Source organism: Dendrobates tinctorius, unplaced genomic scaffold (assembly GCF_039654945.1).
Source record: "Dendrobates tinctorius isolate UK_male_01 unplaced genomic scaffold, ASM3965494v1 ptg000102l, whole genome shotgun sequence".
NCBI lineage: Eukaryota > Metazoa > Chordata > Amphibia > Anura > Dendrobatidae > Dendrobates > Dendrobates tinctorius.
Window position 1 is genome coordinate 8,492,501 of NW_027361770.1, and position 20,946 is coordinate 8,513,446.

At 42.4% G+C, this 20,946-nt stretch overlaps 1 protein-coding gene across 1 annotated transcript in view; it reads left to right on the plus strand.

Annotated features, from left to right (window-relative positions):
* The window catches only part of LOC141099719 (uncharacterized), a 772,310-nt gene that overhangs the window by 621,265 nt on the left and 130,099 nt on the right, over window positions 1-20,946 (plus strand). The window contains exon 21 of the mRNA XM_073587712.1: window positions 17,084-17,146. Coding sequence (XP_073443813.1) covers window positions 17,084-17,146 — 63 coding nt within the window. The remainder of the gene's footprint in view (window positions 1-17,083; window positions 17,147-20,946) is intronic.

A 20,946-nucleotide genomic window follows, 5' to 3' on the forward strand; every position in this document is an offset into this window, starting at 1 on the left:
TGGAGGTGTGCTTTGGGTCATTGTCCTGTTGTAGGTTGAAATTAGCTCCAATCAAGCGCTGTCCACAGGGTATGGTATGGAGTGATAGCCTTCCTTATTCAAAATCCCTTTTACCTTGTACAAATCTCCCACTTTACCAGCACCAAAGCAACCCTAGACCATCACATTACCTCCACCATGCTTTGAAGACGGCATCAGGCACTCTTCCAGCATCTTTTCAGTGGTTCTGCATCTCGCAAATGTTCTTCTGTTGATCCAAACACCTCAAACTTGAATTCATCTGTCCATAACACTTTTTTCCAATCTTCCAATGTCTGTGTTCTTTTGCCCATATTAATATTTTCCTTTTATTAGCCAGTCTCAGATATGGCTTTTTCTTTGCAACTCTGCCCTGAAGGCCAACATCCTGGAGTTGCCTCTTCAATGTAGACGTTGACACTGGCATTTTGCGTGTACTATTTAATGAAGCTGCCAGTTGAGGACCTGTGAGGCTTCGATGTATAAAAATACAGACTCTAATGTACTTGTCTTGTTGCTCAGTTGTGCTGTGGGGCCTCCAACTTCTCTTTCTACTCTGTTTTGAGCCTGTTTGTGCTCTTCTCTGAAGGGAGTAGTACACACCGTTGTAGGAAATCTTCAGTTTCTTGGCAATTTCTCACATGGCATGGAATAGCCTTCATTTCTAAGAACAAGAATAGACTGTTGAGTTTCACATGAATGTTCTTTTTTTCTGGCCATTTTGAGAGTTTAATGGAACCAACAAAAGTAATGCTCCAGATTCTCAACTAGCTCACAAGAAGGTCAGGTTTATAGGTTCTAATTATAATAGAGAGAGAAAGCTACTAAACAAACAAGCAGGGATCACCTCAATACACAAGATATTTTATTAGGTATACACAGACTCAACCATAAAAACATTTAAAAGTCATGAAAAATGACAGTACAAAAAAACCCAAAACACCCAAAAACAGCTTGTAATAAAGCCCTGAAAAAATCCCCAATATAAGCAGTAGTAAATACAACCACTGGCTATGTAATTGGAACAGCAGGTATTCATAGACAAAGAAAAAACACACAGTAATATAAATGTGAACAATGGAAAAACTTGCACAACAGAGAGCAATTAAACATGCCTAATGGTATACAAATAACCATACACATAAGACATGCATCAAAGTATTGATTGCCTAACGCTGCTTAGATAAATACCTCAATCACTGTAATAGTGAAAGAGTGGCCACATTGGCAAAAGAAACTATCAGTAGTGAAAGTACTGTGCAGACAAAGGCAATAGTCATGCTGAATCTGGATGCCAGTGAGAGTCACCATAAAAGGAACACGTCCTAAAGTGTCAATCCTGCACAGACAATCCCAATACAATACCACTCAGTACAGAGAGCTTGTGGAAAATGCCCGACGCGTGTCGCCACCGCGTGTCGCCACCGCTAGGTGGCTTCATCAGGGGCTGAAGGTTAAGTCTGACGCGAATCCTATAAATCTATCAGGTCATCTAACAAATAATGTGCAGCTGCGGCAGGTACCTGATAAGCCGCATAAGCTTGGAGGCTGGAGCAACACACTCAGGCAGCGTCTGGGGGCGTCACCCGTGACTCATACATACACTTCCTGGATACGGGAAAAACAGAGCGGTACTAGGTTCCCTCATTGGGGGAGGCTTTCCCAACGCGCATGCGTGAAGAGAGCCGTTACTATGGCACCAAAGGACAATACAAAACTGGTATCTGCCATTGCGCATGTGTGGAAATCACGATCACCACAAATGAGATATCGCATAATATGCTATAAACAAATAATGCATCTCCACAACAGGGAGAAATAAACAACTTAAAGCGCCGAGGAATACATCATGCTAGAAGCAGGCTTAGATCAAAAGTGAATATAGGTACATTCGTTGCCACAGATCAAAAATAACCTAATGCTAACTTACACACATATGCCCCCTAGGGAATGGAATCCAGCAACATTGTAGGATTGAAGAGAAACCGGTATAAGCTATTAGAGCAACGCAAACACGGAAAATTGTGCTGGTAATCCTCTAACGGAAAATACCTGATAAACCATGAAGCATGCAAGCCGGAATGATTCATTCAAACAGAATTCGAGGGCGTCCCCTGTGATTCACACATACACCTTCAGTATAAGGAAAAGAGGCGTTACTGGGTTTCCTCACTGGAGGAGGCTGACTTTAAGCCAATCAAAGTGTGAGGATCTGGGGGAGGCGTATACTATGAAATGGCAAGCAAAGTGACGTACGCTGTTACCAATGCGCATGCGCTGAAAACAAACTCGCCGCAGTGTAAGGCCTCTTTCACACTTCCGTTTTTTACAATCAGCCACAATCCGCCAGGTTTTGAAAAAAAACGGATCCTCAAATTTTTTTTGAGGATCCGTTTTTTTCCCATTGACTTGCATTAATGGCGGATTGTGACGGATTGCTGTCCGTTGCATCCGTTTTTTGTGAGGATCTGCCAAAAGTTGCTGTCCGTCACCATCCTCAAAAATTCTCTCTCTCTCTCTCTCTCTCTCTCTCTCTCTCTCTCTCTCTCTCTCTCTCTCTCTCTCTCTCTCTCTCTCTCTCTCTCTCCTTCCCGGCCAGCGATTCCTTTAAATTTCTTCATTTTCAGGATCCGTCTGAAAACGGATCCTGTGCCATCCGTTCACATCAGTTGAGAACGGATCCGCTTGTCCGCCTTTTTGGCGGATTATAACTGATACAAAAAACTGAAGTGTGAAAGAGGCCTAATACAGCATTAAATACTATACAGATATTACGGAGATATAAATCTCAATACGGGAGGTAGACAAAACGTATCAATATACATGATTAGCTAAGAAATGCTGAAGAATCAATCATATTTAAAACAGCGTTCATCGTCATAGGTGAGGTTAGCCTTTTACAGGCGAGTATATGCATGCGCTTTGGAGATGAAATGCGGTTTTACTAGATAGTTAAAAAAGCCGGTGAAAGCTATTTTAGACAGAACACACACAGGCTCTTGCTATTGATCAAATACATGCAAAATAGATGCCATTGTTCAAGTTGAATAGTCCTTATAACACGTAATCTGCTAGCCTTAGTGAGAACACACTTACGGTAAAAGAGACATGAAAAATTTTTGATCACAAAAAGAGCAACAATAAATCACATACAATGCGAAAGCACCCCACATAATTGATGGTGCGCATACATTGTAATTCAAAATCCCCATGATAATACATAGACTGTTAAACAGTCCTTGTTGGAAATTGTTAGAATGCAAAAGGCACTCAAATGAGACTGACTGATGTTGAATAGAGCAGGTTGAAACAGAAAAAAACACTCGATAGAACACTCCTCTCTTTTATTGTGTTATTTTATAGATATAATACTCTCTAGCACCAGGATTACGTACAGCTTTATTATATAGTCTCCGTAAAGTCAAAATTAGTCACCAGCCACAGATATGTGTAATTAAGATATGACCATCACAGTGTGGAATATTAATTACATTGGAATCCCACTTGAGCCTGATCTATATCAAAAAGGCCCCAATAGGAGCAACACATAATAGCCATCACTCTACAAATAGTTGTTGGCATCAAATATAAAAAAAGCCCACATAGGCTGAAGAAGGTACTTTATAACCTCCAAAGAGGATTAAAGTGGCGTACATTCATAGAATCATAGAATCATAGAATCATAGAATCGTAGAGTTGGAAGGGACCTCCTGGGCCATCTGGTCCAACCCCCTGCTCAAAGCAGGATTCGCTAAATCATCCCAGTCAGATGTCTGTCCAGCCTCTGTTTGAAGACTTCCATTGAAGGAGAACTCACCACTTCTCGTGGCAGCCTGTTCCACTCATTGATCACTCTAACTGTCAAAAAGTTTTTTCTAATATCTAATCTGTGTCTCCTCCCATTCAGTTTCATCCCATTGCTTCTAGTCTTTCCTTGTGCAAATGAGAATAAAGTTGATCCTTCTACAATGTGACAGCCCTTTAGATATTTGTAGACAGCTATTAAGTCTCCTCTCAGTCTTCTCTTTTGCAAACTAAACATTCCCAAATCCTGCAACCTTTCCTCATAAGACAGGGTTTGCAGACCGGTCACCATTCTGGTCGCTCTTTTCTGAACTTGCTCCAGTTTGTTGATGTCTTTTTTAAAATGTGGTGCCCAAAACTGGACACAATATTCCAGATGAGGTCTGACCAAAGAGGAGTAGAGGGAAATAATGACTTCACGTGATCTAGACTGTATGCTTCTGTTAATACATCCTAGAATTGCATTTGCCTTTTTTGCTGCTGCATCACACTGTTGACTCATATTCAGTCTGTGATCTATTAGTATACCCAAGTCTTTTTCACATGTGCTGTCACTTAGCCCTATTCCTCCCATTCTATATATGCTTTTTCCATTTTTATTGCCCAGATGTAGTACTTTGCATTTCTCCCTGTTAAAAACCATTCTGTTAGTTGCTGCCCACTTCTCCAGTTTATTTAAATCTTTTTGAATCCTCTCTCTCTCTTCTCTAGTATTAGCTATCCCTCCTAGCTTTGTGTCATCAGCAAATTTAATCAGTTTACCCTCAATTCCTTCATCTAAATCGTTGATAAAGATGTTGAACAATACAGGGCCCAGGACAGAGCCCTGTGGTACCCCACTTGAGACATTCTTCCAACTGGATGTGCAGCCATTTACGACCACTCTTTGGGTCCGATCACTAAGCCAGTTATGAATCCAACTAACAGTTGCCTTGTCCATTCCATACTTAATCATTTTTTCAATAAGGATTGTATGAGAGACTTTGTCAAATGCTTTGCTGAAGTCAAGATATACTATATCTACAGCATTTCCTTGATCCACCCAATCAGTGATACCGTCATAGAAGGAAATTAAGTTAGTCTGACATGACTTATTAGTTACAAACCCATGCTGACTCTGTTTAATCACTTCATTCTTATCCAGGTATTGACATACATGTTGTTTAATAATTTGTTCAAAGATCTTTCCTGGTATAGAAGTCAGACTCACTGGCCTATAGTTACCTGGGTCCACCTTCTTCCCCTTTTTGAAGATAGGAACAACATTTGCTCTTCTCCAGTCTTCTGGCACTTCTCCTGTTCTCCAAGAATTTTCAAAGATTATAGAGAGGGGTTCAAAAATTTCTTCTGCTATCTCCTTCAGCACTCTGGGGTGTAATTCATCTGGACCTGGAGACTTGAATTCATTTAGGCTAGCTAAGTGTTTCCTCACTATCTTTCTGTTTATAGATATCCTGGATTCTTCTATTCCCTTAATAGGACAGTGAATAACAGTTGATGTTACATTTCCTTTCTGAGAGAAAACAGATGCAAAATAGGAATTTAAAAGTTCAGCCTTCTCAACATCCTGTCTTACCATTTCATCATTTTCATCCTGTAAAAATCCTATAGCATCTTTGACTTTTCTTTTACTTTTGACATATCCCCAAAATCCTTTATTATTGCTTTTGACATCTCTTGCAAGCCTCAATTCATTTTCAGCTTTAGCTAATCTGATTTGTGCCCTGCAGGTTCTGCAGACAGCATTATATTCTTCTTTAGATATGCCTCCCTCTTTCCATTTTATAAACATTTTTTTCTTCCTTTTTAGCATGTGCTTAAGTTCTGTGTTCATCCATCCTGGTTTCCTTAACTGCTTCCTATTCTTCCCTCTTTTCGGAATTGTTAACAACTGTGCTTTGAGAATTTCATTTTTCAAGATTTCCCATCCTTCCTGGACATTTTTGTCTTTAAGGATATCCAGCCATTGGATCCCTCCAATTCTCTTTCTGAATCCCTTAAAATCTGCCTTTCTGAAATCTAACCTTGACGTCTGAGTCTTCACAGGTCTTCCGCCTCTAGTTATCCAAAATTCTAAAATAGCATGGTCGCTACCTCCTAGGGTCCCAGCCACTTTTACCTCCTCAACCATTTCCTCCCTGTTTATAAGGATTAGATCCAAGGTAGCAGTTCCCCTTGTTTTCTCCCTTACCTTTTGGAAGATAAAGTTGTCAGCAAGAGAGGATAAGAATTTCCTTGACCTGTTAGTTTTGCCTGAGAGAGATTCCCAACAAATGTCTGGATAGTTGAAATCTCCCATGACAACTATGTCATATTTTTTGGAGAACTTGGCCATTTGATGCATAAAGAGTTCATCCATAGCTTCAGCTTGCACAGGCGGCCTGTAGTAAATGCCTACAATGGTGTCCTTTCCATTGTTCTGTCCTTGTATTCTTACCCAAACAGTTTCCACAGAACTCCCAGTCTCTGAAGCTTCAATCTCTGTGCAGATATACGCGTTTCTAACATACAATGCGACACCCCCTCCTCGTTTATCAAGTCTGTTTCTTGCAAATAAGTTGTATCCTTCTAGTCTTGTATTCCAATCATGTGTATTGTCCCACCAAGTTTCAGTGATTCCAATGACATCATATTTCTTTTCCTGTGTTAGTAGTTCCAATTCTCCTTGTTTGTTGCCCATGCTTTGTGCATTAGTATAGAAACATTTTAGTTTGTGATTGGTTTCTCTTTCTCCAATATTTTTATTAATTAGATTCTTTCGTCTTTGTTCTTCCTTTCCACTTCTAATAGCAGAGTTCTCAATAGCATTTGTCAGGTGTATGGCTTTTTCTGGTCTTTTGCTTCCCTTCCCATGTTGTTCTAGTTTAAAGCTCTCCTTACAAGTGTAGCAAGGCGACTTCCAAATACATGCTTACCAGTCTTCGTAAGGTGCACCCCATCTCTAGCAAGTAGTCCATCGTATAAGTAGTTCACTCCGTGATCCAGGAATCCAAATCGTTGCTGACGGCACCATCGACGTAGCCAGTTGTTCACCTGCAGAATCTTATTCCACCTCCTTGTTCCATGGCCATCCACTGGGAGGATGGAAGAGAAGACCACCTGCGCTCCCAGCTCTTTCACTTTCTTGCCTAAGTCTTCAAAGTCTCTGCAGATGGTTTCCAGGTCGTTTCTTGCAGTGTCATTTGTCCCCACATGTAGTAGCAGGAATGGGTAGTCATCTGTAGGTCTGAAGAGTCCTGATATCCTGTCAGACACATCTTTAATTTTTGCACCTGGAAGACAACACATTTCTCTTGAAGTTATATCCGGTCTGCAGATAGCGGCCTCACAATAGTGAGTCAAACAGAATGCTCAATACACAACCTGTACTATGAGGTATAACCCTGGCATAATGTAATCAGCCAAGGTATCTCGACAGTTCGTGTAGGACAATAAATATAGATCAATCGCTATAGATTAGCAATCAAGAGGTGGTGGAAAAGTCCACTAGTAAAACGACAATAGATCCCAATGTTAAAATTATACATCTTTATTGAACACTTATGCAGGGAAAGACAATAACAGTGCAAATTAGCATAAAACGAACAAACCTGCATCACAAGTGGGAGAAAACGCTAGGATCCCCAAGACCATGATAATTAATAATAGGCAGGGTGAACTTGAGAACATATACAAGTTCTGTTGCAGCAAGAGCCACACTGCTGAAATACCTAAAAGGGTTAAATAAATTGCTGCCCTGCACAGATAGAATAGCTAATAAATTGCTGCCCCCAGACGCGCTGACCCCTGGGACCCTCAGCACGCCACTCACTGTAGGTAATACCCTGACAACTTTTTGGCACTTATGTTACTATCTATGGTATATAACTGGTACTGACCTTTAGATGAACTACTTTCAAGTGTGACCCTGTGTTGGCAGCGTTTGCTGATTCTATCTGTGCAGGGCAGCAATTTATTTAACCCTTTTAGGTATTTCAGCAGTGTTGCTCTTGCTGCAACAGAACTTGTATATGTTCTCAAGTTCACCCTGCCTATTATTAATTATCATGGTCTTGGCGATTCTAGCGTTTTCTCCCACTTGTGACGCAGGTTTGTCCGTTTTATGCTAATTTGTACTGTTATTGTCTTTCCCTGCATAACTGATCAATAAAGATGTATAATTTTAACATTGGGATCTATTGTCGTTTTGCTAGTGGATTTTTCCACCACCTCTTGATTCACAATAGTGAGCATGTTCAAGATACAACCTTGCTACAGGGCTAATAGAAATAGAGGTTTATAGGTTCCCTAATCAACCAAACTGTTTTCAGCTGTGTTAACATACTTGCACAAGGGTTTTCAAGGGTATTCTAACCATCCATTAGCCTTCTTACACAGTTAGAAAACACAAAGTACCATAAGAACATTGGAGTGCTGGTTGTGGAAATGGGCCTCTATACACCTATGAAGATATTGCATTACAAACCAGACGTTTGCAGCTAGAATAGTCATTTAACACATTAACAATGTATAGAGTGTATTTCTGAATCATTTAATGTTAGCTTCATTGGAAAAAACTGTGGTTTTCTTTCAAAAATAAGGAAATTTCTAAGTGACCCTAAACTTTCGAACGGTAGTGTAATTATCCATTTTCCTACCTCTTTTTAATGTGTTTTTTCCCCTTTTTTTGAATCTTCGTCTTAATTAATTAATGTTCACCCTAATTGCTTGCATGAAAACCAGGCTTGTTGCAAGTGGAGGTTAAACTGAGTCTAAGAACAACTTGTTGTTCGAAACGCGTTCAGGTCCTCTCCTGGCAATCTTCCTCCGATAACACCGATGGGGTGTATATGGCTGTCATGTTATCCTTTTAATCAGATTGAAATAAAGCAATTGGATTTTATTTTTCAAAGCTGGATCTTTTTTCACAAGTGCTCTTCAAGGCTTCTGGCAGAGACGCGATCTGTACCTTGATTTCAGTGTTCCATTGGGACCGCACAAGGGTGAGCTGAACGAACTTTGTTTTTTCCATCACTGTAATCATCCTGACCCGAAGAATAAAACTGCCTAATCAATTTTACAACACACGGAACGACATAAACCCCCCCCAAAAGAAATTCCTGAATTGATGGTTTTTGTTCATTCTGCCTCCCAAAAATCAGACTAGAGAGTGATCAAAAAATGTCATGTGCCTGAAAATGAACCAATAAATACATCAACTCATCCAAGACCTCACATGACTCTGTGGGCCAAAATATGGAAAAATTATAGCTCTCACAATATGGGAATGCAAAAACTATTTTTTATTTTTGCAATAAAAAGCATCTTTTAGTGTGTGACAGCTGCCAAACATAAAAACCTATATACAGTAAATCTGGTATTGCTGTAATCGCACCAACCAGAAAAATAAAGTCGCCTAATCACTTATACCGCATGAGGAATGGCGTAAAAAATAAATAAAACCAATTCTTCATGTGCTGTTGATTTTTTTCATTCATGCCAAAGATCGCAGTAAGGCTTGGCACACATTTGTTCTACGCTCTGCACTGAGCGCACCTGGGTTTCCGTGTAAATCTCTGAAAAATTTGAATCAGACCAACCCCCGTCAGAAGATTTCCTATAATGAGGCAGATAGAGGCACTGTGGATGCTGTCTGACCTGTGATCCGGCGGTGTCCATCTTTTTTGGATTGCATAAAAGTGCCGTTGGCCACAGTTTTGTGCCCTTCTGAAAAGAGGGACACCACTGAACAGAGGCCAGATGGAGTCCAGAGTAATGCTGCTGCCTCATTATAGTGAATGGATACCTCAGGGTTTATATCTCAATCATGTCATTCAGACATTTAGTTTGAAACCTCAAATTAAGTTCTCAGGGTAGAGTGGCGAATAAATGTGATCCCAAACGTTATGGAAAATGTTCCCAATAAAAGCTTCAACTCAATCCACAAAAAAAGCAAGCCCTCACTCAGATCCATCGTATGTTAAAGGAAATATAGGGGGCTTCCACGTTACTGGTAGCACAAAGACTCTGAAAAAGTAAAATGGCTCCTCACCCGCCAAAAGAATTTCAGCAAATTCTGCGCTCCCAAATTCAAATGCCACCCTCCCACAGTGTACCTAAACCACATATTGCATCCACGTTTGGCATTTCTGAAGCGATGAGAGCCTGCCTAACTTACGGGTGCATGCCTCCAGAAGCACGGGTTGGGCATAACGTAGTGGTCATTACAGCGTACTGGTTACTACATCATACTAGTCACTACAATGGCAGTTTGCGATTTTCAACCAGCAACATTCATTGCTGCTTGTTTCTGGAAAACACCCATGGAGTCAAAATCGTCACTACACCTGTAGATAAATTCCCCAAGGAATATAGTTTCCCAAATGGGATCACTTGAGAGGGGGGGTTCTGCTCTTCTAGCAATTAGGGGCTCTGTATATTGAGTCTGCAAACTGTTGTAGGAAAATCTGTGCTCCAGGAGGCAAATAGCGCTCCATCCCCCCCGAGTCTTGCCATGTGGCTAAGCAGTACTGTACAGCTACATATAGGGTATTGCGACATTTAGTAGAAATAATGGGACAAATATTGGTGCCATTTTTACCCAATTCTTGTGTGAAAAAGTAAAATCTGGGGCTAAAACCAAATTTTGGTGGTAAAAATGTAGTTATTTTATCTCCACTGTCCAATGGTATAAAATTCAGTGATACACCCGCAGTGTCAATTTGATCATTGCACCCCTAGATGAATTCATTGAGAGGTGTAGTTTGTAAAATGGGCTTTGTAATTAACTGGGGGGAGTGAGGTTGCCCCCCAGATGTCAGGTATTTATTATATCCCACCAATGGTCACATATTTACTATTTGTTAGTGGTCATGGGTCATATAACCACCCACAACTTTTGTTTCCCCCTTCAGTTCTGGTTTTAGAACTTGCAGCTCTCTGGGGCCCCCCTTATTCTTAGGTCAGACAGTGAACTACACCTAGGATAAGTAGTCACCAGAAAGGCTGCATTTCTGTGTACTGGCTATTGGGCACTCTGCAGTGAGGGCGGTATGTATATTCCCAGTCTCAGGCAGGAAATAAGGAAATACACACATAAAACCTCTGTTCCATCACTGCCAGGGTCTTCCCAATACCCCAGAACACTTTGCTGCCACCAGCTCCTCGTTAAATTTTAAAATAAATATCTGGTCAGGAGGCAACCCAAAAGGTGGCGTAAATTTTAGCACGGGGAACGTGGCGGTACGTTATAGAGCAAGGAAAACGAAACTACTAAATTTTATAGATTTACGCCAGAAAATATAGGCAGTATTTACAAAAAAATAAAAGATGTTACAAACAAGACAAGATGCAATATATACAGGCAATTACAAAATAAAGTGGATTAAAATAAGAACTTATACTTATGAGTTCATGGCACGCTGTGTGGAGGAAGGGGGAGGGGTGCCTTCCCCAAGGGAAAATGGTCTATCAGCACAGCTTCCTCGCTGGCACCCAGAGCAAATGACAACTTTCTAATTAGGCATCCTAGCCTTATACTTTATTCTCGCTGACCTCACTGGGTGGGTGGAGCTAGGGATTGTACTCCCCTTTTGAAAGTTACTAGAAAACTTATGAGTGCCATAACTCTGGCTGCGAGGCTCACAACGTGTTGACAGAAGTATCATGTTATTTCTTGCGAATTTATGTTTCTATCAATACCAAACAAGAACTACCTGCGGGCTAGTGTACGGTGGGAACCCTTTTCTCGATTTCTGGTGGGCATCAAAGCTTCAAAACCCACCTGTGGATAGCTCTGACCATGCAGTTTCCAAAAATATAAGTTTCCTGCCTCTGTGAATATTTGGTGTTATTATATTCGATCCTGAATGAACAAAGGAACTTCCAAAACCATATGCTGCAGACAGACCAGATTTGCCTGGTCAAAAGCCATATTCCCGATGGAGGGGGGAAAGAGTGGGATCAAATTACCCACAGGCAGAGAGACTGCACTCTGTGCCATTCCAACAAGGAGAAAGAGGGAGGCGAGAAGGCGGGGCTGCAGCTTGAGAGGCTCAATGTTACACTGCACAACCTAATGGGGGAGGGGCAGCGTGTCATTAAAAACCAAGGAGCTGAAGCCAATAGCAATGTACGAGTGTGTAATCGAAACCATGGAAAATGTTCAAATTTTCCTGACAGGGTCACTTATGGGGAGGTCTGCTGTGTTGACACCTCATATGCTCTTGCAGCAGATCATGGCACCTGCAAACCTTGCCTTCTGAGCTTTGCACTGTGCCTGAAAAATATTTCCGAATTACATCTAGGGTATTAGCACACTCAGGAAAAAATGGACCTCAGTTTTTTTGTAGAAATATTTCTTATTAGCCCTTACAAAAATTAAAAACTTGCGAGTAAAACAACATTTTGATGAGGAAAATGTGATTTTATTATTTTCACGGCTTAACATTATAAACTTCTGTGAAGCATCTGGGGATTCACCACACATCTAAATACATTCCTTGAGGGGTCTAGTTTCCAAAATGGGGTCACTTGTGGGGGGTTTCCTCTGTTTTGGCACATCAGGGACTCTTTAAATGGGACATGATGTCCGCTAATGATTCCAGGAAATTTTAAAATCAGAAAGTCAAATGACGCGCTGTTATGCCGGAGGCGGCGAGTACCAAGAAGTGAACCCACTGGACCGTGATACCAAAACGCCCCCGAGCGAGCGCACCAGATTTGGCCAACCCCTATACAGGGATCATTAGGGAGCAAGTTCAGGGACCTCTAGTACCACGGATGCCAGGACCAAAGGTCGGCTCAGGGAAAAAGAACGTAAAAAGCGGAGATGAGACTGGGTGGAAGGGAGCGGGTAAGAACTGAGCAGGAAAGGAGCAAGAGAGGTACAGAGGCAGTAAGGAACCAGATGGAGAGGTTATAGGGCAGAGGGGAGTGGAGGTGGAGATGGTAGCTGACTGAGGAGAGCAGAGGTGGAGATGGTAGGCAGGCACCAGGATGACACGGAGCGGGAGCGGACTCTGGAAGAGAAGGAGGTAGACAAAGGTTTAGGATGCTAGCTGTGCAGGTCCAAAGCAAGTGGGTCGCCCTCCCAGGGCTGTGGGGTACTCTGTACCCGGCCGGTCTCTCACAGGGGAATGTCACAGCAGCGGTGACCCGGTCCATGGCCCTGGGCGCCCATGTAAAAGGGATTGAGTGATGGAATAAAGTTTATTGACGTGACGCCACCTGTGGTGTTCGGCAAGGGAGGTGTTAAGCCGACGCTACAGACAGATCCTCTGAGACAGATGGTGGGGTGCAGCAGTGATGTTACAGCCCTCCACAGGTAGGGCTGTAGTCCCAGGGCAGAGTAGATGAGAAAATAGGTGTTGAGGAAGAGGGTGCAGTGTCTGGCACAGAGATGTAGAATAAAACTAAGGAAAGAAAAAGCGCAATAGGGTCTTATCTGGGTGGAAAATGGAATAAATTCAGATGGAATCTACTCACCTTTTCCAGAAGGGATAAAAGCATGTAAATCAATGTCAGCCTGCTGCACGCCCGAAGGTTCACAACCGTGACCGCCGATATAACTCCTTTTGGATCAAATATTTTAACTCAGGCTTACTGTGCGCTGCTGAAACCATGTCATGTCATCCCCTGAGGAAGAAGTGGTTTTACACTTTGAAACGCGTTGGGAATAAATAGTTAAACTTCTCATGTGGTGATTTTATCCTGGTTTCAGCAGCGCACAGTAAGCCTGAGTTAAAATATTTGATCCAAAAGGAGTTATATTGGCACAGAGATGTAGCAGTGCTGAAGAAGTTGCAGAAAGAAGGCAAGGACACAGCAGAATGTAGTTTCTTTACCTTTACTTTGTAAGTGCAGTCCAGGGTCCAGATTACAGATGGCACAGGAGATGATTAGCCTGGAAGCAACTTAGGAATCTCTCTATCAGATGGGTTGTGTAGTCTCCTCTCTAGCACTTACTTGAGGTACATGCAGTACTGTGTTAAACTGACGTTCCTCCTTCTTCTTTCCTTTTGGATCTACCTTGTATGGCAGACAGCTGTAGCCTTCTATCTCCTTTGGCTCACACGTCGCTGTGGTGCCTCCGAGTCTTAGATGGGAATAGAGCATTTACAGCTTCCTATTCCTCTGGTTTCTGTTGCAGGACCATCAGTATCCATACAACCTTGGAGACCAGGCTCCAAATCATGCGCTGTAGCTGGGAATGAGCCTCAACTCTTTGCTCAATCTCCCCGCTCTTTTCCTCACATCAACACACTTCGCCCTCCTCACAGAACTGACTAAATTTCTCCTTCCTGGCCCCCAGAGAGTAGCTCTTCCCCCTATTTTGGTTCAGAGCTCCCTCTGCTGGCCTGGAGTGGGAACTGTGCTGTGTGCATTGATTAACTGCTAGAGAGACCCTTCATTGCTTCCAGGCATGACATCACACTCCCTAAGAGGAAGGTAATGCCACTGTGGCGACCATACTCCTGGGGGCGCCACATAAGCGGCAGCAAGGCGGCCCAAATATGGCATTAGAACACAATAATCAGGCACCTCCACTAAGGGAGGGCAGCCTGAAATACCCAGCGCTTGTCCTCCATTGGACAGGCAGCACTTCCGCGTCAGGTCACTCAGGGGCATAAGAGTGGGGAGTACACGCGCGGTCGGGCCCTAAGGCGCATGCGCGGGCAGCAGGAGCATGCGGCTGGTGGCAGAAGAGGAGTGCGCTGGAGCGCCCATGCAGGTGCCAGCAAGGAGCTCAAGCAGGGCACGGGAAAGGCTGAGGCAGCATAGGAGGAGCGGCGCAGGTGACGGCAGAATGGGACCCAGCAGCGGTGAGCAGGGAGCGTGGAGAGGTAACACGCAGTGGTTTTCGCCCTCATATGGGGTATTAACATACTCAGGAGAAATTGCACAACAAATTGTATGGTGCAATTTCTCCTACTACCCTTATGAAAATACAATATATTGTGCTAGAAACATACTTGTGGGGAAAATTTTTATTTTTTATTTTTATGGCTCAGTGTTATAAACTTTTGTGAAGCACCTGAGGATTCATTGTGCTCACCACACAGCTAGATCATTTCACTGAGGGATCTAGTTTCCCAAATGGTTTCACTTGAGGGGGATTTTCACTCTTTAGGCACATCAGGGGCTCTCCAAATGCGAAATGGAGTCCTCCCAATCGTGCCAGCAAATTTTGCATTCAAAAAGTCAAATGGCGCTCCTTCCCTTCTGAGCTCTGCCATGCACCCAAACAGTGGTTTTCTCCCTCATATGTGGTATCGGCATGCTCAGAAAAAATTACACAACAAACTTTTACTCTTGTCAAAATAAAAAAATTTCAGTTGAAGTAAATTTTTGTGAAAAAAGTTAAATGCTAATTTTTTTTTTTTTCAAAAAATTCCTGTGAAGCACCTGAAGGGTTAAATAAACTTTTTGAATGTGGTTTTGAGCACCTTGAGGGGTGCAGTTTTTAGAGTGGTGTCACTTTTGTGTATCTTCTGTCATATAGACCCCTCAAAGTCACTTCAAATGTGATGTGTTCCCTAAAAAAAATGGTTTTGTAAATTTTGTTGGAAAAATTAAAAATCGCTGGTCAGCTTTTAACCCTTATAACTTCCTACCTAAAAAAAATGTTGGTTCCAAAATTGTGCTGATGTAAAGTAGACATGTGGGAAATGTTATTTATTAACTATTTTGTGTGGCATATCTCTGTGATTTAAGGGCATGAAAATTCAAATTTGGAAAATAGCAAAATTTTCTAAATTTTTGCGAACTTTGCGTTTTTTTTTCACAAATAAACACAAGTCATACCGAAGAAATTTTGCCACCATCATGAAGTACTATATGTCACAAAAAACAGTCTCAGAATCACTGGGATCCGTTGAAGCGTTCCAGAGTTATAACCTCATAGAGGGACAGTGGTCAGAATTGTAAAAATTGGCCTGGTCATTAACATGCAAACCACCCTCAGGGGTAAAGGGGTTATAGTTACTATATGCTGTTAAGTCAGAAAAGTAGTTTACCATTTTTCTCTCTGGGTCTTTCTACACTTTTTTTGCATTTTATTTGAAATATATCTCTGGAGAATTTCTTAACAAATACCTCCTTTGATTAACTGAAGAATGCCCCTTGTAAATATCTACCACGCAGTACAGTATGAAGCAAACAATACAAAGTAAACTCATGATGTAACAGCCCACTAGAAGCCAAAATGAGGGCAATATAAGTACTGTGTGAAAGTATTCCCACCACTTTAAAGAAGTTGTGAAATAATGAAAAATCCAGCGTGTCCGTCTTCAGTCAAAAATGAAATTATTTATTGGCAATCCATAAAAATTGCATCAATGTGCTTGAGGTTAAAAGAATGTGGAGACAGCGCAAACGCGTTTCAGACTGTAATCCTCATTCATTGCATTGCATCATAATGGATTTTTCATTATTTCACAGTCTGAGTGGTGAGCTGACTTCTTTCTTTTTTACTTTAAGGATGTTGTTTCATAAAACCATCACCTCTCTATAGACAGCTGCTGTATACCTCAGTGCACAAATTTGACTTATACTGTACTTACTCCAATAGGAGTTAGGGATGGAAGTGATCTTAATGAGATGATCTCTTTAAAGGGAACCGAACAGTTGATGAATGATGCCCGGTCTACAGGCAGCATGTATCAGTTGCTGCCTGTAGGATTTCAGACTGGTATATATCTCTGTGGATCAGGCAGCATGTATCAGGTGTTAGATTCCCTTTATGAACAATACCTCAATAAAGCATAAGGTAATGGTGACACACTGCCAGTATTTAGGAAACATACATGTGATAAAAATATTTTTTTAAAGACAAAAGATTCACTATGGTCAACCTCTCAGTAATTGGTTTTAATTTTTACCTTATTTTGAATCATAATATACATTTATCACATTAAGATATCAACAGTTAACGTCGGCTCAGATAAACTTGACCTTCTACCCCATAAGAACTAATCTGTGCTGTATTTTTCACTGCAGCTTAGAAAATGACAAACTCTTAGTTGCAAAAAGAAAAAGACAAATTTCTCAGAGCCACATTTGATGTATACATTGTGCCTTCATTATACCTGTAATTTGTTAATGTTAGCACATCATAGATTAATCTTTCTTTTATGTTGTTTTATAGTGACAACAACTATGCAATAGAAACAGATAATGTTACTGCAAGATATCCATATAACAAAATATTTATTGCAAAGCCACAAACCATAAACCTTATATGAACAGGGCATAATGTTATTATTTCTTTCTCTAACATTAGGGTTCAAGGGGACACTCTGGGGAGAAAGGAGACCAAGGTCCAAGAGGAGCAAAGGGAGAACCAGTAAATTTCTGTTTAAAAATACTGTTCCATGATCTATTGTATTATGTGTCATCCAATGTAGAAGTTTCATTCCTATTTTATACTTTCTTTTAATGTTACAAAGCCAGTTATTACCGTAGACACACCTGTTCATGCAGTGGTTTTCCTTGTTCTAATTGGAATTAGCACATTGTGGATGCAGACTGACAAAACCACAAGAGAACACATATGGGAACAAGGAGTAAAGAAACAAGTGTGAAACAAACCAAAAAGTGTGTTGAACCTTGGATCACTCAAAGCACCCACTTTTGGGAAGCATGGGGGCTCACTAGTTAGCACTGTCGATTAATGAACTCGTGAATGTTCGAGTTCGCTGGGTACGGTCAAATTGTTTAAAAAAACTCTGGTTTAGAACTAGAACTTGACCCAAACTTGACCCCAGACTGCGAACCCCATTCAAGTCAGAGAGGTCCCGAAATTCAATGTCATACAATGACTGTAAAATGGTCAGAATAAGGGCTAGGGGCTGCAAAAGAAAGCCAAATGGGGTAAGAGAAGGACAGTTGCCCTGTAAACAAATGTGGCTATGGAAATGAATTAAAATAAGAAGAATAAAAAAAGAAAAAAATGATAATCTTGAACCAGGATGCAGAGGTCCATGTGGAGGAGAAGGTTGAGGAGGAGGTGGAGGTGGCGGTGGAGGTGAAAGAGGTGTAGAAGGAGGAGGTAACCAACACTGTTTTTTTTTGGGGGGGTACTCTAAAATCAGTCAGTGTAATAATCTGCTTACCACTCTCTCTCTCTTTCCCTGTATTCAGGCCTTGCAATATTCTGCAATTTTTGGGGTTGAAAACAATGAGGAGCATCAAATAGGAAATGTGGCCGCGATGGTGATGTAGCTGCTGCAGGGAGAGAGGACATGGTTGATCTATGTCTGCTACGTGCCCAAATGAAACATCTTCCTTTATTGTAAGCAGGCAACGGGACCTTCTGAGTAACTTCGTATGCCCGAATACAATTGGATGAATAGTGAGACCAGAACAAGTAGAGGTGGTTGGCTGAGAGTGCCTTCAGTCACATTGCTTTGTCTTCCACCCGGCCCCCTGTGAAAAAATGCAGATTTTTAACCTGTGACCCATGGGCATCTGTCTTCCACCTCACCCCCTTGCAAATCAGGCAAGCAGTCTGAGCCCCAAGACATGCAGCAGTCACTTCTGCTTTTTGATGACGACTCGCTGTTGTTCACTGCGCCATCTACCTGGCCCTGCCCCACAATTCAAAGACATTGAGTGCACTGATGCCCAACCACTTGTTCTGTTGGAGGATGAGTACGTGGGAGGGGTAGTGCAAATGGTCAGCGGACTACTGCAGCACATCTCTGATGATGCAGATGATGAAACCCAGGACTCAACTTCTGCAACTTTCTGCTGAGTGTACACCAGCAAGGAGGGCAGTGGTGAAGACTGGGTGGAATAACATGAGGGAAATTATTATTTTTGCTTTTTAGAGCACCATTGATTCCATGGTGCTGTACATGAGGAGGGGTTACATACAAGACACAAATAGAAATTAGAGGGGAAAGGATCCTACCCTTGCAGCCGTACATTCTACAGGATAATGGGGAAGGAGACAGTAGGTTCGGGGTTTGCAGCAGCTCTGGGGTTGGTGAAGTGGCAGTGGGATCATTGCAGGCTATAAGCAGTTTTGAAAACATGAGTTTTCAAGTTCTGCTTCAAAGTTATGAATGTAGGGGATAATTGCATGTGTTTGGCCACAGAATTCTACAGGATGGGGGAATACTCAGGAGAAGTCTTGCAGGTGATTAGATCAGGAACGTACGATTGTGGAGGAGAGAAGGAGGCCTTGAGATGACGAGAGATTATGTGGTGGGAGATATAGGGAGATATTCAGTATGGGGGAGACAGATTATAGACAACTTTGCAGGTCAGTTTTAGTAGCTTGATGTCGATACGTTGTGGAATTGAGAGACAATGAAGCTATTTGCAGATTGAAGAAGTGGAGGAGTAGTGAGGACAGAAGTAGATTAGAAGGCAGCAGAGTTACTAACAGATTGGAGAGGTGTTACTATGCAATTGGGGATGATTGGGTACTAGACACCACATGTAGTTCAGGCCATCTGAATGACATTGGCAGTTTGGAGGAAGAGGTGGTGATCACACTGCCCCAGCTGCACGGCAAAAGAGAGAGCAGGGTGCAAAAGTGCAGAGGACGGCCCCTAGCCTATTCTCTGTCCATGTTTCCGCGTCCTCCCTCATACTCCACGTCTTCCACCATTTCCTCATCCGGTCAGACAGTGCAGGCCGTCTGTGCGAACTTTAGGCATTCTCACCCGGCAGCTGCTCGACTGACTGCGGTGCAGCATCAATTCTGCTTTCTTGCTCTCCACCTCATATACGAAGTATGCAAAAGGTGAAATTCCACCTTCCATATGCTGAAGAGATTGTGTCAGCAGCCAGACACAATAGTGGAGTTTCAGTTGCAGCATGCATGGGTGAGTCAATCTGCGGAACACCACCACTGCAAGACCAACAAATGGGCCTCCATGCCGGAAGCGTGTGCCATGATACGTTGCTTTGAGTACTCCATGAACTTGGCCAGCACTGATGCCAACATCAGCTTTACCATTTCTATGCTTCCATGAAAATACACTTCAGGTGATGATGGATTAGGTGGTGGCACAAAATGAAGATTAATGGGACACAGATTATACACAGCTTTGTAGGTCAGTTTTAGTAACTTGAAGTGGATACGTTGTGGAATTTGGAGACAATGAAGGGATTTGCAAAGAGGAGAAGCAGAGATGTAGCGAGGACATTAGTGGATTAGTAGAGCAGCAGAATTAAGGACATAAGGACAGACTGGAGAGGTGTGATGATGCAATGGGGGCTGATAAACCCACATGGGAGTCGAGGCCGTCTGAGACTGAAGCAAGGCATAAATGTTCTTAACATGAGCACCACCTGCATGACGACCTGCATGACGAGGCGTCTGAATGCAAAGCACGAGCTGCAGTGACACACACATCTGAACAACCAGGAAAGATCTGAGCCTCCTCCTGCTCACTCTTCTGCTGTTGTCTCGGTCTCTTCTCCCCCTCCTGATCAATAGGACTACCTAGCTACTCTCATGGAGAGGATGTTACAGCACGACCAGCAGCAGTGTCATTGAGCATCTCCATATCATCCCATAGAAGGGTTCAGCTATACATCCTCTAAACACTGTGGCTTCACAAGTGATTTCTAAAGGGCTAACAATAAGTTGGGATCACAGGAAACACAGTACATGGTTCTCAGCCTCCACTACTTTCCCGGAGGGCTATCCCTGCCCTGTTCGAACTTGTTGCATACAAAATCAGGTGTGCACTGCGCATTGTCATCAGTGTAAAGGTCCACATAACCACCGATACATGGACCAGTAAGCACGGGCAGGGACGTTATATCTCTCTGACTGCCCATTGGCCAAATGTTGTGGAGGCTGGCCCTGAGGCAAAAAGTATTTTGGTGCATGTCCTACCACCACAAAGGATTGCTGGATGTTTTTGGGATGTTTCTCTGTTCCTGTTGCCTCCTCCTCCTACTTCGCTTCCTCCAACACCTCCTCATCCAGTCAGCACAACACCTGCACCACTAACTTCAGCACAGCCAGGGGTAAACTAGAGCAGGCTGTTCTGAAACTCATCTGTTTGTGGGAAAAATCCCACACTGTGCATTAGCTGTGGATGGGGATCAAAGAATAGACAGATGTGTGGTTGGTGCCTCTAAAACTCAAGTCCGGCCTGGTGGTGTGTGATAATGGGTGAA